A 25,587-nucleotide genomic window follows, 5' to 3' on the forward strand; every position below is an offset into this window, starting at 1 on the left:
ACCAGGCCCTACCTCCTGCCTATTGCTGGGGCATCCCTCAGGTCTGTGCCTTCTACTCAACCCTTTACTGAGCCCAGCTTTTGTCAGGAGCCCAAGTGCCTACCGGGATGGCAGGGGACTTGTCTTTCGTGGTCACGGTGGCCAAGAATTCTATTGGTGTGCTGAAACAACTCTTCTGAGATCCTCCACCCACCCCTGCTCAAACCTAATGACAGCACTACGGTTCCTTTCCTAGGAGGAGGATCAATCCATGGTGCATTTTATGACAATCCTGTCCCCAGGGATGCACGGAAGTTTATCAGCTGAGTGAGGGGAGGTGCCTCTGTGTCCCTGTATCTCTGTCTGCTCACAGTTCGCTGCCACCAGCTACTGAACAAGAAAAGCGCTATTCACCATGTTGTGTGTTTTCCAAATGTGTAGGTGATGGTCTTGTGGCTCGTGCGTGGGCTTTGATTTGGGATGGTGAAGGGCTTATAAATACCTCATCAACATGTATTCGAGGTGGCCTGGTGCCACACAGATTTGATTCATGAAGGCATCAAGCCTGCACACTGGTTTGGAAACAACTTGGTTTTGATCATTCACACTGCATGCATGACTCGCTGCTAATCTCTGGGTGGTTTTTCATTTCAGATTTATTCACCCCATGTCTTGCTTAAGCTGAAAAATACTTTTATTACACCAGAATATTCTCTGATTCTTTGTTTACACACATCCAGTTTTTTTAATTCCTTTAAAAATGATTCTGTGTTTATAATGCCTCCTAATTTCTATCATCTCTATGTTGCCAGTGGCCTGAGACATGCACCAGATTTGATGCCGGAACAGTTCCACCAAAAGAAATCCCTTTGCCGTAATATCTTTTGAGGGAAATATTATTCTTTAAGGCTCTAACAGTAAATCGTAGAAGAAAGCATGGAACATTTCTTGTAGTTAATACATGTTCATGCAAAAAGAAATGATATTTTCATTAAACAATGTTGATTTTAGTAACTTTTACAAATGTGAACATTATTATTCATAATTTAAGTAACCAGATAAAACCACAGTTATTTATTATGAAGATTGAAAACTATTTACACGGTCTCTTAATTAGAAGTAGCTTTATTAGAAGACTGAAGGGTATTTAAAAGATGGAAAAATACCCATGATGACACCATCATTTTTATTAACTAAATATGAAGAACTGTGCAGGGATAAGATTTAACCCTCTGCAAACTGCCAAGTTAGCATGAGGTAGTTTGTGGATGCTGCCAGAGGACAGGACACTCCCCCAGGATCAGAGACAAAGGACTTCCTGCCAGCACAGCAGGCAGCCTGTGGTTCAAGTTCATATTGGTTCCTGAGTTCCTTTCCTATTGCTGTTGTAACAAAGGACCACAGACTCAGTGGCTTAAAGCAATACACATTCATATTCTCACTGTTCTAGGGTGCAGTAGTGCAAAGTCAATGTCAGTGGGCTAAAACCAACGAGTGGCCAAGGCTAAGTTCCACACCGAGGCTCTTGGGAGGGATTCGTCATCCTACCTTTCCCAGCTTGCAGAGGTGCTCACACTCCTTGGCCCAGGGCCCTGTGTCACTGTGACCTCTGCTGCCACTTTACATCTCTGTCTCTGACTATATAGATATAGAGGAAGAGTCTTCTACATCTGGTATGGACCCTTTTTCCTACATGGACATTGTATCCCTATTTATGTGCAGATGAAAACCCCTTCCCTCCAGGGTGCGGTGGCATCAGCTCACAAGATGACCACTCTGGGCTTTAAGTGTCCTCTTTGTATTGTCATCAGGGAACTTCTCTCTCCATAGTTAGCTCTGTGTTAATTTGTTGTTATATTTTACCCAGAATTACTGAAAGTTTTACTTAAAAGGGATCCTAATTAGCTCTGTTTACCTGTTTCCAGAGCTGAAAGCTTCAGTTCTAGAGTATCAGTTTGATTTTTCCTAAAAATACATTCCAGTATATTTCTCTGGTGAAAGTCTCTACCCTGTTATCTATTGTCCCATCATTTCCTTATTTTCTTGAATATATTAAAAGTATTTTATAGCCTTTATTGGTAACTCTGATGCCTACATCACCTGGGGTTTGCATCCTTTGTCTAATGCTCCTTATTCTCATGTTATCTGTCATATAGTCTGGACATGTTGCATGTCTAGAAATTCTTTATTACATGGCAGACATTGCAAATGAAAAATCCATGTTATCTTCCGTGAGAGCTTTTCTACCTTCCCGTTAGGCAGACAGTGTGAGGGACTGATCATGTCACTCCAATCAGGCGCTGAGGTGGATCAGGACTAAAGTGCCTTTTTTCTTAAAACAGCTTTGAGTTATACTTGGCAAAATAATTTTCACACGTTTAAAGTGTACAGCTTAATACGTTTTGACGTAAGTATATCCCCAAGGAACCATGACCACACTCAAGACAGTGAACATACCCATCACCCACAAAGCTTCTCTCCTGACTTTTGTTGTCCCTCCCTCCCTCCCCATCTCTTCCCCTGGGAACCATTGATCTGCTTTCTATCACAACATATTGGTTTGCATTTTCAAGATCCTTATATGAATGGATTCATGCAGTATCTACTCTATGTTGTCTGACTTCTTTCATTCAGTGTAATTATTTTGAGAATCATCTGTGTTGCTGTATTAATAGCTTATTTGTCTTATAGTAGAGTATTGTTTAGTGCTGAGTTTTTACTGAAGAGTTTATTGTGAGCAGTGTTTGTATAGACCATCATTTCTTTCTGCATTTACTTCTTGATGGATGCATGGGTTATTTACAACTTGTGCTATTATAAATAAAATAGCAGTGAATATTTGGTTACAAGTCTTTGTATGGACATATGCATTTCCTTTCTAAAGCACCAGATGAGGAATGTCTGGATTATATGGTACATAGGTGTTTACCTTTTTAAAAGAATCTGTTAAAGACTTTTCCAAAATGGTTGTACTATTGTAAATTCCTCGTGGTGTGTATCAGTTCTGGTTGCTCTACTTCCTTGCCAGCACCTTGTAAGGTCAGTCTTTCTAACTGTATTCATTCTAGTATGTATGTGAACTAGTATCTCACTGTGGTTTTTAAAAGTATTTCTCTAATGACTAATGACACCTTTAATCAGCATCTTTTCATATGCTTATTATCCATCTGGATATCTTTACTGAAGTGTGTTTTCTGGCCTCATTCATTCAGGTGTTTGAATTATTATTGAATTTTGAGACCTCTTTATTCTGGATCAGATACAAAGAGAGACCTTTATCAGATATATGATCTGCAAATAGCTTCTGTCTATGGCTTGTCTTTTCATTTGCTTAGCAGTGTTTAGAAGAGCATTGAAGAGTCTTCATGTTCATAAAGTTCACTCTATCAGTTTCTTTTTAAAATAGATGATACTTTTGGTGTCATAGCAAAGAAAAATTTGCCAAACCCAAGGCCATAAAGCTTAAGCCTATGCTTGTTCTCCTAGCTGTTTTATAGTTTTAGATTTCCTATTAAGATCTATGATCCATTTTGAGATAAATTTTGTATATTTTGTGAGGTGTGGATCAAAGTTCATTTTTTTTTTTTTTGCGTATCACTATCTAATTGTTCCAGCACTACATGCTGAAAAGATCATTTCTCCACAGCATCCTTTTTGAGAATCAATTGTCTGTATAAGTCTTGGTTTAGTTCTGAACATTCTATTGTGTTCCATTATTCTATTTTCCTGTTTTACACCAACATCATAATTTCTGATTACTGTAGCTTTATAAAAAAAGTTTGAAAATCAGATAGTGCAAGTCTTCCAACTTTGTTTTTCTTGTTCAAAGTTGTTTTGGATTTTTGGGATCCTTTGAATTTTTATATGAATTATAGAATAAGTTTTTAAATTCCTTACATCCAGTTCTGCCAAAATTCCACCCATGTCTTTGGCCGTCTCCAAAGCCACATTTTCTGAAGAAGTCTCTCTAGATCCCAGGTGAAAGGAATTTCTCTTTCGTCTGTGCTCAAATCACATTTGATATTATTTGATTACATTTAATCATATTTGCCTGTATGTACTTGTCTGATCTTTCCAGCCATTTAGTAAATCTCAAAAGATTAGGAATCTTGACTTGGTTCCCTCTGTGTGCTGAGAAACTAGTTCTATGCTTTGCAGGAGTGAGCCCTGCAGTAAGAGGTATCTGCAGCACACATCTAGCTCACTGCTTGAATATTGTCAAGGAATTCTGCAGATTTAGAATTGTTTATTGATTGTTGTCTCCAAGACGGCTCAGTCTTTTTTATTTCTATTGCTACTGCTGCAGTTTCAAAGAACAATGGGCTAGTTATTTTCCAAATATCAAATCATACTCTAATTGTGTTGTCACGCAAATTATGTGCTGCTGTGTCTTAACAACCTGCTTAGTGTTCACAGGCTCCTTCACTCATGGAAAATTTGGGAGAATGTCATATCCTTAGAGATAGCAATGCTGTCTTTGGCGACCTGAGCAGCAGTATCTGAATTCACTCCTGCTGTTTTTCCAGTGTCCCCTCTAGACCTCCTCCAGCCCTCCATGGGGGGCCCTGCAGTTCTGCCCTAGAAAAGCCTGTTGCTTCTCAGGAAGACTTCCCTATGAAACATAATCATGTCCTTCTTGTGGGGACATTCAGTCCAGAGACCTGAAAGCAGGGGAAAATGTTTAGCCTGCTTTTGGTAGAAACTAAATTCTTCCATACTTGTTAGAAGCAATTTCAATGAGGAAACTGTTTTGGCATCTAACAAATAAGCATAAATGACTGATGAGGAAGATCAGCTTCCCCATCCCACTCAGTCGTCATGTTGATGTGACACACACATTGGCAAACATTTTCTCCTGTGAGCAACGTAAAGTTCAAGACGTTATGAATGGCTTTTTGTTTTTATTTCTTAGTCTTTCCACATTCACTGTGTCTCGTGAGATTATATGAATCCTGCTTATTTTCAGCCCAGCACTAAACTTTTTAAAAGGATCACGTGTTTAAAAAGCTAGTGGACAATTTTTTAGAAGACAGAAATCCTTAGATTTTGGTCCCAGAGTTGAATCTTGGTTAGTGGTGAATGAAAATTCCCGTTAAAATTTTAAATTCAGTGATATAAAGTCTTAAAAATAGTTAAATATTAGTCAATTTCATTAAACACTATAAGAGTTATTTACCTTTAAGCCTGTTTCTGGGGCAATTTTGCAATGATTCCCTCCCTTTATCGATTCCCTCTTTATCAGAATCCTTGAGAGGCCCCTGTCATCATTGTCAGTATCATCATCATCATCATGGAACTGATTCTTCTGGAAGATTCTAGGAAAATAAAGAGATGGACGGGATTATGTGTAGGTCAGTGTGTGCATATACAATAAGAACAGCTGTCAGACATTAGATGCAACATACCCATTTCACTTAGGGGAGAATGTGGTCATGAAATCCTGATGTGGTGAATGAAGGAAACGGTGGGAACAGGATAGTCAATGGAAAGGAGGAGGAAGTGAGTGAATTGGAGAGCATAGATCCTTGGTTAGTTGATCAGCACATTGGTGAGAATGAGGGGAGTGTGATGGCAGAATCATGTCCCTCCCTGGCAACAGGGTAGCCACCTGTGACATGTTACTGTACATGGCAAAAGGGATGACAGATATTTTAGGATTAAAAATCTTAGAGGATTTCTGTCTCCTAAATTGTCTATTAGTTAGCCTTTAAACCCATGATACATTATTATAGATTAGTGCAGGGGCACAAATAAAAAGGATTCATATAATCTCACCAGACAAACTGAATGTAGAAAGGATAAGGAAGAAAAACAAAAAGTCACTTATAAGTGCCTTGAACCATAAATTGCTCATGAGGAAATGTTACACAAGGTGAATGTCACAGCCACATACATACTGCCTGAGTGGGATGGGACAAGGGGATCCTGAGATGAGACAATAGGGTGAGTAGTCTGGATTGTCCAGGTGGGCTGAATGTAATCACAGGGGTCCTTAAAATGGAGGATATTTCCCAGCTGAGTTTAAAATCAGAGGGAGGTGTAGCGATGGAGCAATGTTCAGAAAGGCTGCTGACCATGAAAATGGAGGAAGTTGAGGGGCACAAGCTAAGGAAGGTGGGTGACCTCTGTAAACTGGAAAAAAAAAAGGAAACATTCTCTTCTAGACCCTCTAGAAGGAAGGAACCCTGCTGGTATCTTGAATTTATCCCAATGAGAACTGTGTTGGATCTCTGACATCCACAGCCATAAGCTGATAAGTCTGTGCTGGTTTAAGCTATTAAGCTTATGGGAATTTGTTACAGTGGTAATAGGAAAATAACATAGTGAGCGGTAGTGTAAGGGATTAAAGGTCTAGGATGGGGTGTGGAGAGAATTCTGACATTTACACCTAAAAAACAACCAGGTGAAGTGGGAAGGTGTTTTAAGGAAGACCTACCTGGCAGGGCTGTCAAGCAGACTGGAGTGAGCGAATCCTTGGAGTTAGAGGAATCAATTAAACCTCACAAGGAAAATAAGAAATAAAATGTAGCAGGGCTTCAGTGTTAGTAGATGTAGGAATGGAAATGGGCAGAGAGATATAAACATTATTTTGAAATTAGCTACAGGTTTGATGACTGCATGTTTGGGAGAGTTAGCCGATGTGTGGACTGAATGCATCCCCTCAAAATCCATATGTCGAAACCTCATCTCCCAGGGTGATGATATAGGGATGCGGGGCCTTTGGGAGGTGATTAGTAGGCTAAAATGAGGTCATGAGAGTAGAGCCCTCATGAATGGTATTAGTGTTCTTATACAGGGCCCCAAAGTGCTTGCTTCTCTCTCCTCTCTGGGCCATGAAGATAGTGGGAAGACAGCCATCTTCGAGCTGGCAATCCTCTCCCAGATACATTGACCTTGAAAGCCTCAGCCTCCAAACCATAAGGAATATGCTGGTTGTTTAAGCCACCCGACACACGGTAATTTGTTACAGAATCCCAGACTGACGAAGACAGTGGAGAATGCCACTGCGTTTTGCACTGATTGCCTGGAGAATGCTGAAACCCAGGGAAGTGGGCAGCACAGACGTTTACTCATTTAATCCTGCCAACACTGTAGGGGATAGAGTCTACATTTTCCTCGCTATTTAAAAGGTAAGGAAAAAGAGGCACAAATAATAACAATGACAATGACAACAACAACAACAACAGCAACAATAATTTGTCCAAGATTCACACAGAACTCCCTGGAGGGAGAGTGAGAATTAATACTTATGCAGGCTGGCCCCAGAGCCCCTGCTCATAACTACTAAGTCAGATCACCTTGCTTATTTAGATCAGTTTTTTTCAACTGTGATATGAGTGTACTGTGTCCAGTAACTTATAATTTCAAAATACCTCACTGTAAGGGAAACATTAGTCGCAGGCATTACAACCCACAGAAAGCTAGACATACAAAAATAACTTGTTAGGGCAAGATAACCAATAATGTTTTTAAATATTATACCTGCTGACCCTTTGCAATAAAGTGTTTTTTTATAATTCTGTCTGGCTACAGAATAACATCATAATCCTGCATGTGGCTGGTGGCTCCCGTGTTGGACAGCACGGGTCTAGAGAATTTAAATGACTTGCCCAGCCTTGCCCAGGAAGCTCGTGGTGGGATCAGAGCTATAGTCTGGGACTGTTCCTTCCTATCCAAGTCCCTCATGGAAGTTTAGAAGCTTCTCCTTTGGTGCCCAGCTGTCTATCCGTACTTATGACATCTTGTCAGGTGCCCCGGCCTGCTCCTGAACATCAGCCAGAACCCACTTCTGCTCTTTTTTGGCCAGGTAATACCTTCTAGCAACTTCCATTGCCTTCTTGGCATCAGTTTTTACATGGAAGGGTAGTGGCTAGAGAAGGAAATGTGTCCACATGACAGGTTTTTCATAAATATAGTAGGAGTGGTCAAGAGAAGAAAACCTCAGGAATACGAGTGGAAGCAGGTCATTTAATATACCAAATGCGTACTTTCAATGTATGTTTGTGTTTCCGAGTCCACGCTTGTTCTACTCGTGCATTATAGGCCAACACATCAGGAGACAAGGATTTGGGGCAAGAAATAGCGGCTTTAATTTGTAAAGCCAGCTGAGAAGATGGTAGACCAATGTCCTGGAGAACCATCATCCCAAGTCAGAATTCAGGCTCTTCTTATATTAAAAAGGGGAAGCGGGAATGCTTGGTTGTTGCAAACTTGGTGTATGAATTCTTTGTTGTTAGAATCCTTTGTTCTTGCAGCTCTTCACCTGGGTCAGATCCGTGTAAACCTCCAACAAGCAAATGTTATTTTCTATTCTGTATCTTGTTATCTTTATACGAATGGAAAAGTGATAATATCCTTCAAAGTCAGAGCCTTGAGAATAGGGTCTCCTGTATATTTCAGGATCTAGGCAACATTGTTTCACAAAAGGTGCAGAAACAGCAAGACTAAGCCTAGGAAACAGGGCACAGGTTTAAAGTCAAAGGAACAGATCTAATATGGAGTCAGATTTGTTCTTTCCTATTTCAGTAGTGCCATGGAGAAGGCACTGTGGGCAGATTTCTGTAGGGTCCTGGAGGCTTTCTCTCTCAGCCTCTGTGCGCCTCTATTGAAAACCCGTCATCGCTATCTGGCCTGCTGGAAAACCAGTCCGCCTGTTTTGCCCTGAAGTTGTGTTCTGTTTATAACTCATCTCTACTCCTTGGAAAACAACTCAATAAAAACTCAGTTGGTTTCCCACCAGCCCTGAGCAGGGGTGAGGGATAGCATGTTATTATTTTATAAAAAAAAATATATAAAAAAGTTTTAAAACAGCACTGGGCACATAGGAGAGAGACAATCAATGCTTCCTGGCTTAAATCGAAAATGATGACTCAGTGAGTCTATGGCTGCTGTATTTGCTGAACTAGTTACTCCTTTGCTCCATTACACATTTATTTTAACTGAAAAAGAAATATATGCATATGGTTAAAAAATTTCAAACAGAGCAAAAAATACTCAAGTGAAAGAAGTTTTCCCTCATCCTCTGTTCTTACACGCCTCCCTGGAGATGCCAATGTTTACAATCCTTTGTGTGTTTTTCCAGATATGCTATGCAAGTTCCCACCAATGTATGTAAATTCCTTTAAAGTTTTACTTATTTTTAACTTTAAGGGATTTAAATCCTCAAGTGGCTTCTGCCACAGTAATAGAAAAGAAGAAATCTGACTCCATATTAGATCTGTTCCTTTGACTTTAACCCTGTGCTCTGTCTCCTAGGCTTCTTCTTGCTTGTAAAACAATGTTGCCTAGAGCCTAAAATATACAGGAGAGCCTATTCTGAAGGCTCTGACCTTTAAGGGTATTTAACACTTTTCCAATCATATAAAGATAACACGTTGCAGAATAGAAAATAACGTTTGTTTTGTTGGAGGTTTACAGGGATCTGACCCAGGGAGATAGCTGCAAGAACAAAGGATTCTAACAAGAAGGAATTCCTACACCAAGAAGTTTGCAAAAACCAAGCACATAGGAAAGCAGCCTGAATTCTGACTTGGGGAGATGGTTTTCCAGGACATTAGTTTGCCATCTAGGTCTACAGAAACTTGCTATTCCATGCCCCAACACTTGGTCTCCCAACTTACTGGCCTGTCCTGCACTGAGGAGAATGAATTTGGACTCAATAACACTTCAACCTACCTAGCAAGTTGGACACTGGGACTGAGGGCAGCTCTCCCACACACAGGGGCCTACGGTGAGCCCTTGATTATTCCCCGAGGTTGGGGTGTGGTTTACCCAGGAGGGATGGGGACTCTACACCAACACTCAGGCAGTCTGCTCCTTCTGGGGCTCTGACATTTTACCTCCTGCTCCCTGCCAGCCCAACATTTGGGACAGTGGCGCTAAGGCAGAGATCGTGCCTGCCTGTTTCCCAGCGTGTAAAAGGGGAATATGTACTCTTCCCAAGGTAGTTCTGAGAAACAACACCTGCGGGTGCTTGGTTCCCTGAGCAACAGTAAACCTAGCTCCTTGTGGGGGCAACGGGTATGATACCCGTAGGGTTTCTGCAGAGACCTTAGCTGGAGGGCTGGGCCAGGGACGTAAAATATGAGCTGTGGGCAATGACGGGTAAGAGAAGGGTGTATAGGCAGGACTGCTGCCTCCTTCGGGGTGCCACAAGAGGTAAAACGCTTTCTCCCCATCTCTGTTACTCCCCTCCCAATTCCAGATAACTGCCTTCCCTCTGCTCCTCCTGTCCATGTGTCTCCCTCCACTTTTCCCCGCCTCCCCTCCTCCTCCCCTATTCTCCCTCCCTCGGTTCCCCTTCTCTCTCAGGACCCAGAGCGGATCGCTGGCCCTCCTGCGCATGCGCAGTTGCTGCCAGCTGGACCGCGGGTTGGAAGCTCCAGCTCCGAGCCGGGGATCGGCCCCAATGGCTTCTCAGCTCTGTCGCCCTGTAGGCCTTTGGCTACTGCCTGGGGCCGGGGCCTCTGGCTGTGGAAGTGCAAGGTGAGGGGATATCGGGAAAGGGGTGAGGCGGCTGCGGGAGGGCGGTCGGCGTGTCACAGCCCCCCAGGGCGCCAGTCAGCGTGTGTTCAGCTGGATTGCTCGGGCCAGACCCCTCTGCCCGCGCCACCTGCCCCGGCGCCCCGGCCACAGCTGTCCAGGGCCAGGTGTGCCCCTGCCGCCTCTTGGCCCAGCCGGGCTCCCCTGAGTCCGCGGCTGGCGTCCGCTTCCCCTCTCCCGCCCGCGAGTCCTCCCCTCCCGGGCTTCCTCTCCTAGGCCGCCGACCCGTCCCCACCACTGGGCGGGCTGTGTCCCGGGCGGGCGGGGTCTGCACACCCGGACGGGGCGGGCGGCTTGGGCTGGGGCTGGGGCTGGCCTCCGAGCGGGGCTGCAGCCCGCGTCCCCCACCCCGCTCTCCCTGCCCCGCGACCCTGGGGCTGCCTTCCTCTCCCTTTCCCGATCCCTGAGGTCCAGATTAGCGGCGTGGGCGCTGCTCCCCAGGCTGAGAGCCCGCGGCTGTAACTCCCAGCTTCTCCTGGTGGAGTCGGGAAAAGGGAGCGGCAGTGCTGAGGGAGCTTCTGTCTCCTTGATCAGGATTTCTGCCCCAGGTAAGTACCTTGAACACTTTCAGGTGTTATGATGGCGGTGCTTGTTGATGTCACATGTTTTTATACTGAGAGGGATTACAGTGGTGAAAGCAGGGCTTGGTTCAGTTAAAAATGAGCTGAAGGCATGAGGCTGTCTCATCCTCCATCATTCACTCTCCCAGGGTGAAACGTGAGACCGTCGATCTTAAAAAGATACTTATAGTCCCTAACTAGTCCAGCCCAGCTATTGTGTGTTAACAGGAACAGCACAACCTGAGGCGTTGGAGACCCAGGGACATTGCACTCCTAAAGAGCTCCTGGCAAAATCTGGTTTGTTTTGTTTTTTTTGTTTGTTTGTTTTACTTAAATTGTGGGACAGACTAGTAGTATAGAGGGAAAAATAATTGGCAAGAAGGATTTTTTCATATAACAGCTTTATTGTGATATTGTTCACACACCATGAAGTCCACCCACTTGAATGTTAGAATTCAGCAGCTTTTAGCATATTCACATTTGTGCAACCATTATTATTCCAGAACGTTTTCATCACATCAGAAAGACCAGTTGAAATGCATGACCTATCCACCCCTTCCCAGTGGTGGTTCTAAAGAAGTTTCTTGGCTGTTCCTGACCATAAATTAACTTGTTACATTCCATGAAATATCTGGGAGGAATTCTAATCAGAATTGCAATGAATCTGTCTATCAAAGCAGGAAGAATTAATGTCTTTATGGCATAAACTTCTTCTACACATGAATATATCTGGGACCCTATCTTTTCATCTGTCCAGAGCCAGGCCTATGGGAAATCCTCATTAATTCTTGGGTTTGTGAATGATGAGATTCAATACATCATTAGACGCAACTGTAGCCTTTCACTGAAGAGAAAAGTAACCTCGTAGAAGCCAAGTGATTCTCTGATGGTTAGAATCAGTGACCGCCAGTGCTGGAGTATTCGAGTGGACTTGGTGCTTGCAGAGTTCTCCACCACCTACAGCTAAGGGGATTACCGTGTTCTTTTACTTTTTTTTTTATGGCGTTGCTTTTATTTTTACTTATTATATAAAATTATTTTTTATTGAAGTGTTGTAAATTTACCATGTTAGCTTCAGATGTACAGCAGAGATTCAGTTATAAGCTTATGCATATGTATATAAATGTTTTTCAGATTGTTTTTAGTACAACTCATTACAAGAAATTGAAAATAGTACCCTGTGCTATATAGTAGGTCCTTGTCATTTATTTTATATTTATTAATGTGTATCTGTTAATCCTCCCTTTCCTGCCTGCTAACAACAGTTTGCTTTCTATGTCCATGAGTCTATTTCTAGCAGCACCGTTTTTGCTAGCAATATATGCTGGTTGGCTCTTTTCTGTTTCAGTAGTTCCATCTTATGTGTGGGCGTTTTTCTTCTGGTGGGCCTGTGTGTGGTTTGCACACGTGATAATAGAGATCTGTATTTGGGAGAACTCCAGGCCTCGTGTAGTCCCTCGTATGGAGCGCCCACTGAACTGGTGCTTGAACTTGGAAAAAAACAGTAAATGTTGGAATTTCCACTATGGTTGAGACTTCCAGGTTTCTATAACCTCTTTAGCCCACCTAAATTTTGGCTGCACCCAATACTGGATAATTTGGTGGAACTTCATGGTATGGTGGTGTAGAGACAGGGCCTTGTATGCTTCTTCTCTTTCCTTTTTCTAACAATCATTTTCCTGGGCCTTCCAGGTACTCCCCCAGAAGGGCCCAGGGCTGGCTTGGTGCTGCACTGAGGCAATATTTGTTAATAAGTCCCTTTCCTCATCTCTTCTGAGCCTCCATTTCCTTCTCTGCACAATGAGGGCTTAGACTAGATAAGTGCTTTTCAGTTTCTTTTAAAGCCATGTTTCCTTTGAGAAACAGAAAATTCAAATCTCTCCTCCCATCACAACCCTTTAGATTTTGACACGTCCTCCAAGGAGTCACATAGCTCTTTGTGGTAAATTGACGTGATTGTGATTCCACGTGGCACAGAAAAGACTCTTCAGAGATTTATTGCAGGGAGAGGGCAGGAAAGGGGCAGTATGTCACACTTTCTTGTGTGAGCACTGGAGCAAAGGCTTGGGTTTAAATACAGTGTCTGATGTGGCATCTCTCTAATCTTGCACAATGTGATAAACCTCTATCCCTAGTTTCTTAATGTGTCAAGTTGGGGTGGTAATGTTTTAAGGCTTTGTGAAACATTATACACATAAGCCATTTATGTCTCGGTAGATACAAGACCTGCTAGAGAGTCGGAATTTCTTTAAAAATACATATATATTGTCCACATCATTCTGTCTGTGTGTATTTTGAAGTTCCTGGAGGGTGAGGGTTGAGTGTAATGTCCATCGTGGGACAGGTGGCCCATGGGTCTGTGTGCCTCAGATTGCCCCCTCCTCCCCAGTCCTCTTCCTCTCAGTCCAGGATGAAGTTCCCTAGTAGATTTACACACAGGTCTTGTGGAAATGGCTTTTCATTTTATTGTTTCACCAAGGAGGGTTGCCATCATGATCTCTGTGGTCAGGTTTTGGTGACCTGAAGGCTATGCAATTGGGGATTTCTATTTTATAAAAAGAAAAAAAATTACAAATACAAAATTAGACCTAGGTTGGTGGCAGGAGCTTTTGAAAGTGGGGACCATTAGCTTTTTTAGCTTCAGGTGCAGTGGCCTCTGGCCACGAGGACACATCCTCATGCTCTGAATTTGGAGGGACCAGTGGGTTCAGTGGGAATATTTACTGAGTGCATCTCATGGGCTGCGCATTGTCTTATTTGTACTGTGTGTTCCTTATTTGAGACGGTGAGCTGATTTAAACTCAATAGCCTCTTTAAAATAATAGACTTTTTATTTTTAGATGTAATGTAGATTCCCATGTAGTTGTAAGAGATAATATGGAGAGGGCCTATGGACTCTTTGCCCAATTTTCTTTAATAGTTCCATCTTGCAAAGTTGGGGTACTATTCATTCGTGACTCACTAACCCTTTTAGGTTTGTGTTATTGCCCTCATTTCTATTTATGAATAAACTGGTGTTGAGAGAAGCACACAGGTCTGCCCAGGTCACCCACGTGGTTAGTGAAGATTTGGGTGGAACGTGGGCTTGGCATTTCCAAGCAGTACCATTATGATGGTCTGTGGCAGGGAGCAGCATTCACTTTGCTTGTTTATTCATTCATTCAACAAACATTTATTGAATAAACTCTGTGGGTCAGATGCTTTCATAGGGTTATCTGATTCTTCAGCAGTATGGAGAATCAGGTAATGTTTTCTTTTTCTTTTTTTTTTTAATATGAGAAAAATATCTCTGAGAAGTTATAATCTCCCCAAAGGAAAAATGGCTCATAAATGAGGGATAGTACATTTGTACAGTTCCTTCTTCTTATGCAGGTGGTACCCTAGGCATTTTACATTTGCAAACTTCCATAATCCAGATATATTCTTGTAAGGCAAGAAGTTTTTTTTTAATTGAAGTATAGTCAAGTTTACAATGTTGTGTCAATTGCAAGGTGGTTTTTTTTGAATTTTGAATGGAGAAAATATTTTTTGAGGGGGTTAATTAAGTCTATTTATTTGTTTCATTTTTCTAAAATGAGGTACTGTGGATTGAGCCTAGGTCCTTGAACATGCTAAGCACGTGCTCTACCACTGAACTGTACCCTCCTCCCCAAAGCAAGTTTTCTTACCCATTATTCTGCACCTTAGGGGTTCAAATAAATTGGTGTTGAAATCCAGATATTTTGATCCTACTATGGTTCTTTTCATTATATCCTGCTGAGGGGTGGGGAAGCAGTTCCTTTATTCATTCATTTATTCAGCAGTTTTGAGCACCGACTTTGCATCAGGGCCTGCCTAGGTGCTTGGAAACAGAAAACAAGAAATGATCCTTTTCTGCAGGGGATGAAAGCCTAGACCAAAAGCTGGGTAATGTGATCTGAGCTTCAGTAGCCATGTGCAGACGCTGAGGACAAAATTATCCCCGATTTGCTTGGACTTCCCTTGCCTTCTGGCTGGTGCACACCAGGTCGCCGCATCCCAGTGAGGCCCGCAGCCCACAGCACAGTATGTACATCGATTTACCCTCCCTTCTCGGCAGGGCCTGCAACATGAACGCCCCTGACTACGTGCAGTGCGCTGAGGACCACCAGACTCTCCCGATTGTGGTCCAACCCGTGGGGATCATCTTAGAGAATTTCTTTTGCATCTATAATGGAATCTCCTTGGTGAGCCAGATCAGACCGTGCGGCACTCTGTATCTACTATAGGTATCTCTATGCGCCCGAGAATGGATGGAGTGACTTCCAGACCCACCGCAATGTCATGGGCCTTGTCACCATTACTGACTGCCTCTTGGCCAAGACCTTCTAGAAGCTCCACGCACAGAGGAGCTGTATGGCACCACGCTCTACGACTCTCAGCTCTTTGTCTTTGTGCTGTATGGGGAGGTGGCCGAGCAGCCGCACACCGACGTGGCCTTCAATCTACGAGGACTGCAGGGTGGTGGAGAAGAGGATAGACGACTTCACTGAGTCACTCTTCTTCTTGCCCAAGTCCAAGTGGCTGGATGGCGACCCCGAAAATTCTGGGGAGAAGACCCCCCTCCTCTACATCCTATTTGAGAAGGAGGACTTCGTGGGACTGGACACAGACAGCAGGCAAGTCAACCTGAAGGCCGGGCCACCCTGGCTGTGTGACAGATTGCTTCCCTACATCCAGAATGGGATCATCAAGGAGGAGGGCTTTCTTGTAGCCAAGGCGGGAAGGAGGTGTAGCCCGCCGGTTTTCAGACGTTTAAAACTAAATCCGCCTTTGTTTCAGAGAGATCCTTTTAGGGTTAGTGTGGACACTTACTCCCCCTTTTCAGCCAGGACACTTGGGGGGACCCCTGGAGTTGCTGTCCAATAGAGTAGCCACAGCTACTGTTGTTAGTAGTGCTGGGGAGGAGGCCGGTCTGAGCTGAGATGTGCTGTAGGTCAAATGCACATCAGACGCTGAAACTTGTCTAGTAAAAAGAATATAAACTATCTTGTTACTTTCTATATTGATTACACGTCAAAATGATAGTATTTTACATACAGTAGAATAAGTAAGGTCTGTTCTTAAAATCAGTTACTTGGTTTTTTTTTTGTTAAATTTTAAACGTGGCAACTGGGAAAAGTTATTTACATGACTCTCATTTCATTCCTGTTGGACAGCCTGTCCTGGGACAGTTTCATCCCTTTGCTTATAAATGAGACTCTGAATCCCGAGACGCAGAACGAGGTGCTGGTTGAGCTCAGGGTGGAGCCGATGTCTCCTGCCTCCCAGGCCCAGCACCAGCACGGCTCAGGCCCTCTCCCCTGCCTGACAGCCACCATGCCAAGTTAGGACATCAGAAACACTGCCAGGGGCTTCCGAATTAGCTCCTTACGCAGGGAAAGGCGTGTCACGGTGTATGGGACACAGCAGGGAAAAATTCGTCCTCACTTTGTCCCTGTGATTAGGTCAAAGGCCCCACTCTGCCTTGGAAGTGCAGACGATCTCTTCTGGGCTGCCTAACCCCTCACCCTGTACTATGTTTCCCTGTGTATCTTTCAAGCTGTCCCTCGGGCAGAAGAGGGTGAGATGTCTTTGCCGAGAGGTGGTCCCCCTTTACTGGGGAGAGTGAGGTGAGCTGTGTCTCCCCGGCCTACGGCCTCGGGCCTTGAGTCTGGAGAGCGCTCATGGCGGTCCCACAGGTGACGGTCGGAGGACATGGCACGTGCTGCCGGGCCCGATGTGCAGGAGGGGCTCTGTGATTCTCTGTCATTCTAAGGTCAGATTCTACTTTCTTGTTGTTGGTAAGATGGAGGAGAAGATGCCAGAGAATTGATAAAAGAAAATCCACACCAGTCCTGTGAATGACAGACACAGGGGATCCGTGTCCCACCTGCGTGTGGTGCCTGGCGGGCTCTGGAATAATTTTCACTTCCTCCCCGGACATTCCTCTATGGCTTAAGGAAGGGGAGAGGCATGTCGTGGCCATGATCTGTACTTGTCCTCACAGGGCCCTGTGATCTACATGCCCACACTACACTTCTGCTCCTTGGAGATGAGGTGTCAGGTTTAGGAAACTGGGCACTGCTGAGGGCATAGCTGCCAGAACCGTGCTACACCAAGGCTGGCTCCGTTCACCTCACCTGTCACCTCCTGTTGAGTCCTAAGGCGTCATTCAAGGTAGGTGCATCAGTGCAATGAAAGCAGGGACCTCCTTCACCCCCTGGACAGACTGGTGGGTGATCAGTGGAAGCCTGGAGCCCTGCCCCAGCCCCACGCCAGTGCCTCCTATTTTGTCATAGGAGGCACTGGTGACATTTTTGCTCAGCAACTGCTTGGCTCTGATTCTGCAGAGCCAACAGAGAATGCCAGCTTGTTTTTGCCTTTTGAAGTCTGCCCTTGGGATTTGGCGGAGTAGCTGGATGTGTGCTTAGCCCATAGTGGTTGACACTGTCACCATTGTTTACCCAGAACCTCGTGTACCAGGCATGGCTGCCGGCATCAAAATACAGCAGCGCATTAAACCTCCCTCCTGGTGGGTCTGTCTGTTCTGGTACCATAAGGGCTCAGCCAGCATCTGAACGTCAGTGAGATAACGTGGCCAGTGAGCTCGGGTCAAGCACGTTCTCCTCCAGTGACTTTTACTCCATTGTTGCTTTTACTATTACACAGTCATTAATTTTTTAAACAATGCTTTGGTTCAGGAGCAGAACCTAATTCTCCCCTGTTCCTCTTGGTGGGAGTGAGTAAAGTTGCCCAGCTTGAAATGCGACCACATTTTGTAGCTCAAAAGCTGTCTACACGCATCTAGGTGAAGTTTTGGTTTGGGGCGCTGACCACGTTGGGGTCCCCCGGCAGCATCGCTCCCCTCAGGCCCCTGCCTTCCCTGGATCAGGAGGTGAGGGTGGGTCTCACCGTCTCAACGTCCCTGTCCTCATCACACTGACGTAATTTCTTGTAAATGCTGTCAAAGTCATTTTTGTTCTCGTGTGTTTCTAATTTTGGCTGTTCCTCTATTCCTTTTTCTATTTTCCTTTTTCCCTTATACCACCCCGTGAGCATGTTGTTGGGTCTGAAAATGTGGGCTATGCACACCCTGCATTGGAATAGCCAGATCGCCCTCTGTGCCGTCTCCATCGCTATAAAAAGCAAAAACTTAACAGTTGCCATGATTCGTATATTATCCTAGTCATCTTATTTTCTACTTTTTTGGAATTTTTGCTATGTTAGCACATCACCCACTGGAGTTTGATATCTGTTAAAGTCCTTGCTTTGAGGAACCTGTTAGTTCTTCCTTATATTTGGTAACAAATGCTCTCTTACTAATTTTGTTTATTTGTTTTGAAGAAGTGAGATGCGAATTGATTTAGGTGGCTGCTGAGGGATTTTTTTCATGGAGTATTTAAACTTGGAAAGTCAAAATCTGCAGCACCTTGCTTGATTCTGGCTTTTACACAAACGTGCTCGGCACACGGTTCCTGGCTGTCGCTGTGTGACGTGCGTGACGGCGCTTCCTGGCCGGCGGTCACTGGTGAGGAAGTGGCCGCCACGGAGGTGACAGCTGCAGGGGACGCTGTTGGAGGAAGCAGTCACCGGTTTTTTGTTTTTTGGTTTTTTTTTTGCATTCACCTTCCCAGTGCCATTTACTTTACTTTGCATTCATAGAGGGGCAGGAGCGGGCCTAAAACCATGCCACTCTTTTGTTCCCTTTATGAGGCTGGTTTTTCTAAGTATCAGGAAAACATTGCCTTGTCCTAAGTAACTGGTTCCCTTGGATCTGGTGGACACAGGGACCGCTAAAGGGGACCGTAGCTTCCTCTCTGCTTCAGCCAGTGGGCATTCAGAGCCGGGTCTGTGGTTTGCCTCAGCAGCCGTGCAGGCCTCCCTGCACCGGCCTTTACTTTTACCCCTTTTTGGCAGTAAATAGCTGACTCTGTGTCTGTTGCAGCTGATGTCCACCACTGACGGCCGTGTGGTTATTTTGCGGTAGTGAGTCTCCAACACCCCTGTCAGCCGTGAAGGGACCTTGCATTCTCACCCCGACCCTGGTTCATCTCACCCAGGGAAAGGGCTTGGCCACCACCGTCATGCTGGACATGAGGCCTTGTTTCTCCTTTCATGCTCTGGTCCAAATGTGGACACTTCATCCTTCACTGACTTGGTCTCGCTTGAGACAGTCCAGACTTTCTGAAAGAGTCCATCACATTCTGGGGGGGAACAGAACAGAAGTAAGAGTCGCAAGTAGGAGTCTAGGCTGTCTGGGTTGGCAAATGCAGGCTGGGATCTGTGATGGCCGGTCTGTGCCCTGGAAACTGGCCTTTCCCGTGGCTCCCGAGAGAAAAGGGGTCGGAGCGAGAACAGACTTGCCTGGGTTCCTACCATCCTCATCTGCTCACTGACAGGAGTGTCAGCTAACTAGGAGCTCCCCCAGACCTCAGGCCCTTCAAACCTCAGATCACGGGAGATCCTTGAGTCCCTTCTTCTGGTCCTTCTTTGTGAGAATCCAGTGCCTTCTGAGGTGACTGGCAGCAGGAGATGCCTCCCCCTCCAGGGAACTCCCTTCGGAGGACTGTGACTCAGTGCACCTTGCTGTGAGCTTGTGGGTTTCCATCGTGCTCCCTGCAGAACCAGACTTGAGACTGGCTTAGCGACAGAAATAACAAGACTGATTCCAGGGCAGGGCCAGGTGGAGGGAACAGTGGAAATTGAATGTGACCTCAAACACCTAGGTGGGTGCTGGGGCTGTTACTAAAATGGGGAGCCTGGGAGGTACCTGCCAGGAATCGAAGTCTAGAGTAAATGGTGGACATAAGGCCTTTTTTTTGACATATGGCATTTTTAAGATGCCATTTGTCATCCAAGTTAGGACTTCCAAGAGGCACTCGTGTCTATGAGCCTGGGGCTCAGGTGAAGGAGCCGGACTAGAGATACACATTGGGATTCGTCATTCTTAGCTGGTGTTCACAGCCGTGCAAGTGGATCAGCTCATCTCAAGAGGTGCAGACTGTGTCTGAGGGGGGGCAGGGCTGTGCCTGGTTTGGAGGAAAGCCCGGACCATGCAGCTTTGGTGTGTCAGTCAGCGGCGTTTGTGATTTTCAGAGCAATGGCATTTATCCTTAAGGTTCTGGGGGGTGGGCAGGGCCACACAGGAAGAAATCTGAAGAGAGGGTTTTGGCCACGTGTGCGCGTCTTGGGACGATCCAGAGGCTGCAGGGTCCAGAAGGGGAAACTCCTCAGAAGCTGGAGTCGGAGTGGGGAGTTGGGAGAATGTAGTCACACTCTCCTGTGATGAAGGGAGGGAGGCCTAGGGAGTCCGCACCCTAGCGGACTCTCTTTCCCACGAACAAAAGGCAATCAGACAGAAGATTTGAGGTAAGAAGGGATGGGCGTTGGGAGAGGAGCCAACCTGGAGAACGGTGGTTGAACAATTCTTGAATAGTCTCCCTGAAACATAGAGTTAAAAAAACCCAGACTCTTAAGAATATTGATAGTGACTGGGGAGGAGGCAGTTGTTTTTCTGACCTCCTAAGGGTAAGGTATGTATCCGGGGATATACAGAAGAATCGGGCAGTCTGTTCCTGGGGCTTCACCCTTACCAGGGGGAACAGTGCAAGTTTAAAGGGGGAGAAGGGCAGCGGAGGGAAACTAGCCAGGTCCCGTGTCACGTACCAGTCGGCCGCCCTACTTGCGTGTTGCATTCACATCCATGCCTCCCAAGTGGGCGGTGGCAGCCCCGTTTTGAAGATTGGGAAGCCTCCTCAGAGGTTTAAGGAATTGGTTCATTTAGCAGCTAGTAAATGCTGTAGCAGGATTCCAGCAGGGCCTTGTCAGACTTCAAGGGCATGTTCTCTCTACTAATTCCGGTTGTACCTGAAATGGTGAAGTGAGTCAGTTTCGGAGCCTTTCAGAGAAAGTACGCTTTAAGTGCCTCAGGACTGTTGCACAAAGCTCAGTGTTCTTTCATGGTTCGGAACCACCGCAATGCTTTTTGCCCCACAGATGTAAGGTCTTACTCCTTTGACGATGGCGTGGTTGTAAATGACATACAGGTGCAAAACCACACTTAGCAGCTTCTGAAGGGAAACTATCCTGTTCTCCCTTGATCGGCTTTCTTCCACGGGATGTAACTGTGCTGCAGCTAAGGCCTGAGCTTTCCGTATGGAGTGAGGGTTTGATATCCAAATTTAGCATAAAACAGTCAGATGGAGAAAATCGAAGATGACAATATATTTTGGGGTTTCATTAGACAAGACATACTATCTGTTAATGGCTCATAAAGCTAATGAAATTGAGTACAGAACATTGCATTTCTTACTTTCTACTGAGAGCTGTCTTCCAACATAAGGTTCTCTGCTTTGGAACTTCAGCTCAGCCACTAGGGCGCCTGTCATTGTGTTGGTGTGATTGCATTTACACAGTGCATGTAATCTGGGCTTCCTTAGCCCCAAACACTCCAGTGCAGAATCATAGGCTGTAGCCATCACTTAGTTATACAAATACTTCTAAAACTATATGATACCAAAAAAAATAAATAAATAAAAATAAAGAGAGAGAGGGAGATTGCCTTTATCAAAGTTCCTTTGGATTTTAACTGCAAAGTGTTGTTGAGCAGCTCTGGTTTCCTTTGGATATGAATATATACATTTCTTTGCATGTAACTTGGATTTCAGGCTTGAACACCAAGCTCTTGTTTTCCATGAGCCACAAAAATCATAGCCAAATGACACACGTATGAAACAGTTTATTCTTTTTATCTGAGACAGAATCCTTGAATTTGGGACTTGAGCTGCGACTTTCCTGTTTGCTCTTCCCACCCCTCTTGTCACCTCACTCCTTTTTCCCACGTGGCCTCCAAGAGGTCATGGTCTCATAGGAGCAGGTGGACAAATACCAGTTGGTCGCCAAGCAGTGCTGCTGTAGATGGAGCCCAGCCAAGAGCTAAAGGACATCATCAGGGAGGACTTCCTGGAAGAAATTGGCTCTACATTCAGTTCTGGGGACAGAGTAAGAGTCAGCCAGGGGAAGGAATCAAGAGGGTGACTCAGGTGGCAGGAGCAGCCCGGGTAGAGGCCTGGAGGCTTGTGGGGTGGGGACTCAGGGAGACTGCCCTGTGTGGTCCAGGGTGGTGGGTGACCCTGCTTTGAAGGACACTGGAGAGGGCCTAGGGGTGGAGGGCTTTGGAGGAGCTTGGTTTTTACTAGAACTGACACAGAAGAGGCAGTGAAGGGTGTCAGCAGGAAGTGACCCTTAGGAGAGCAGCTCTGCCTGTCCTTTCGAGTCCCACCCCTTCATTCTTTTATTCACAACACACGCAATTCTGAGTGTCTAGGGGAGAGGGGGTGGACCCACAGTAGTAAGCAAAATGTACTTGCTTCTTGAGAGTTTAGCAGTGTCAGGAGTTGACTTAGATTAAAATGTTTTATTAACACAGCAGGGCACCTAATCCAAAGTGCGGAGGTTGGAGGGAAGGAAGACTTCCTTGACAAACAGTTAAAATGAGCCTGGAGGCTAGTGGGAAGTAGCAGCAGGTCACGGGGCCCCTGAGGTCACTGGGGACCTGGTACTGAGGTGGGGATGGACAAGCAGGGTCGGGGGTGGGGCTAGAACTCTACCAGGGAGCCTCTGATGGGTTTGAAGTGGGGGAGATGTAATCAAATTTGTGCTTTGGGAAGGCTGCCTTGGCTGTGTGTGTGTGTGTGTGTGTGTGTGTGTGTGTAGCGGGGAAGAGGGGGAGGGTGTCACCAACTGGGAGGGTCATTAGAAGACCATTCACAGGCTCGGAGGCCACCAGTGGGAGAGGGGCGTCGGGACTGCTTGGGGACCGCAGGGGCAGAGTGGATGCCGGGTTTCCTTGTGTGGAGGGCTTGTTAGCGGGGTCGCTCTAGCGACACCTTGTGGCTGGAAGTAAACAGATGGAGGCCGCCAGGTGGACTTACCTCTTCTCTCCTTCCCTGCCTTGTGTGATGATCTTAGCTCTGCCAACATATGGAACAGAAGAGCTAAGTTCCAGAGTAGCCCAGGACTTTGCTGGGCTCGTTCAAGTGAGAGCAGATAGGATTTAGGCTTGTGTTGAGATCTGTAAGTTAACTTAGCTAGAAACGTCCTGTCTTTTGGATTTTCATAGGGGTAGTAATTCTTGATAAAGATTGCTTCCTTGGTGAGAGGAAATTTAATACAACTGATGTCTTTCTCAAAAAATATCTTATCTTTTAAGAAATTTAATATTCAAAATAATAGGAATATTTTAAAATGATAAACTAAGGCTTTCGTGTAGTTTCTTTGGTTTCTGAGTTGATGTGTAGGTAGACCCTTTGCATTACATAATAGCACATCTTTGACAGTATTTAAAGAGCTGTTAGTGAGCGCCCCCAATTTGAAAGCATCATTAAAGCTTGCTCTGAAATAGTGAAGTCATATAGGTCTTGTTTGCAGAAGCCAGATATTTGGTTTATAATCTGCAGCATAGCTCCCTTTATAAAATAATAATAGATTCAAAATTAACAAAGTGGAAAATAATTGATTTTTTTTAAAAAATGAAACATAAACTTTCTTGTGCTATTGTTGCAACTGGAAATTTTGAAAAGAAAAATCCTATTGTAATATCATCTAAGTGAAATCCATATATGTCTGTCACATTTGAATAGTAACTGCACAGTGGTTTTTGAAGTCAGGATCATTCCAGCTCAGATACTGGCAGTGATGGTTGCTGGTTTTCAATGGAAGAGCCTAAATTTGCTTTCTTAGCTTTATTCTTTTCTTTTCTTATATTTTCTTTTCTTTTCTTTTCTTCTCTTTTCTTTTCTTTTCTCTCTCTCTCTTTTTTTTTTTTTTTGGGGTAGTGCGAGGGTTGAGTAGTGCTGTGCCAGCATGATTTGGGGGCAATTTGTGGGCAGATGTCGTGCAGCAGCAGTGAGATATTTCCATGCATTTTACTTTCCGGACATCACCAGGGAACATGTGTGGTTTGTGCCTGCAGGATGGGATGCTGCAGGACTCCCTGGTCCATCAATGTTATGTCTTGGAGCTGCTCCGGTCAGTGAATGATTTTCTGTGGCTTGGAGCTAATGTGGTCTGATGCAGATGATCAGATGTGTAACTAAAGTACTGTTACTTGAAATAAGAGAAAAGCTGGCAAAAATGTCTCTAAAATACAGGATGAGGGAGGAGAATTGGCTGAGCTGCTTGCAGTGGGGAATATTCTCAGGTGACTCCCTCACTGTGTCTCCTGTCACTATCCCCCACAGCCCTGCATGGCAGTCCTACTGAAGCAACCATGCACTTTCTCAGAAACGCGCTGAATTTCCTTGTGCCTCTGATTGTTCACTTTTTTTTTGAAAGCACATCTTGCCCTTTGCTTAAATGCCATCCCTGCTAGCCACCACTTACACTCATTCTTCTGGACCTCGTCCATATATAGCTGCTGAATGAAAGAACAAAATGTAGTATCTCCATTTAGTGGAATATTATTCAGACATAAGAGTGAATAAAAAAGAAAAAATAAATAAAGGGGAATATGAAAAAAGCCATCTGCTCTGGGTAGTCCACCCTGACTGCTAACCCGGCCTTTTCCCTTTGAAACCCCACCCCTTATACCCCACTCTAACTATTTTTGATAGTATTTACCACCTTCTATTAAAGTTTAACATTTTCAAAAAAAAAGAGGCATGCTGATACCACTTCAACATGGGAAAGCCTTGATAACAGCACGTTAACTGAAAGGAACCAGACACAAACGGCCACATATTGATTTCAGTGATCTTAGAAATGCCCAGAATTGGCTCATGCAGTGGCAGAGAGCAGATGATGGTTGCAAGGGGCTGGGTGGAGGGGGGTTGTGGAGTGACTGCTAGTGACAGGGGTGTTCTATTGGGGTGATGAAGTGTTCTGGAAATAGATGGTGGTGAGGGCTGCACAACCGTGAGTGTGCAGAAGACTGCTGAGCGCTGTCTCTGGGAGTGCTGGTTGTTGGGGCGGCTTTATTTTGTTCTCATCCTGTAATGTGAAGGGTCATCTTGTGCTGAGACCATTCAACTCCTGTGAGTGGTAAGGCTAAGAGACTTTGCAGAGTCATGTTTCTTTTTTCCCCCTTGCTGAGTGTAGGCAAAAATGGTTTAAGCTTGAGAAAGTGCTCCATATGCAGAAATGTCTTTCAGTTTTGGCTGGTGTAAAAATCTTGTGAGCTTTTTAATCATTTAGGACAGTCTGTAGGGGGAAACAGCCTGTGAAGCCTGGGTGAGACTTGGAAGAGCCGCGCTACCCTCCCAGACACGGGTGGGGATTTCACCCCCATTCAGGCAGTGAAGGGCCAAGACCCGTGAGAAGAGTTGACAGTCATGAATATTTATGTGTATCCGCTGCTTCATCTTGGATATTAATTTCTAGCTGAGTCATTTTGTGGTGGCAGCCTCATCCTACATCAGGAATTTATAGTATCTGCTCTTTGAGGTGAAGAGCTGACAGACTTGATTATTTAACAGTCTATCTTGTATTGATATCTCAGATTCCTTTG

General features: G+C 44.9%; 1 protein-coding gene across 1 annotated transcript in view; it reads left to right on the forward strand.

Moving 5' to 3' along the window:
• Positions 1 to 25,587, forward strand: part of LOC140686882 (trafficking protein particle complex subunit 9-like) — a 592,436-nt gene that overhangs the window by 351,618 nt on the left and 215,231 nt on the right. Inside the window, exons 1-2 of the mRNA XM_072942047.1 lie at positions 7,660 to 7,786; positions 10,291 to 10,464. Coding sequence (XP_072798148.1) covers positions 10,322 to 10,464 — 143 coding nt within the window. The 5' untranslated portion in view covers positions 7,660 to 7,786; positions 10,291 to 10,321. Of the gene's footprint in view, positions 7,787 to 10,290; positions 10,465 to 25,587 lie in introns of the transcript that reaches the window.

This window comes from Vicugna pacos, chromosome 18 (assembly GCF_048564905.1).
Source record: "Vicugna pacos chromosome 18, VicPac4, whole genome shotgun sequence".
Taxonomy (NCBI): Eukaryota; Metazoa; Chordata; class Mammalia; order Artiodactyla; family Camelidae; genus Vicugna; species Vicugna pacos.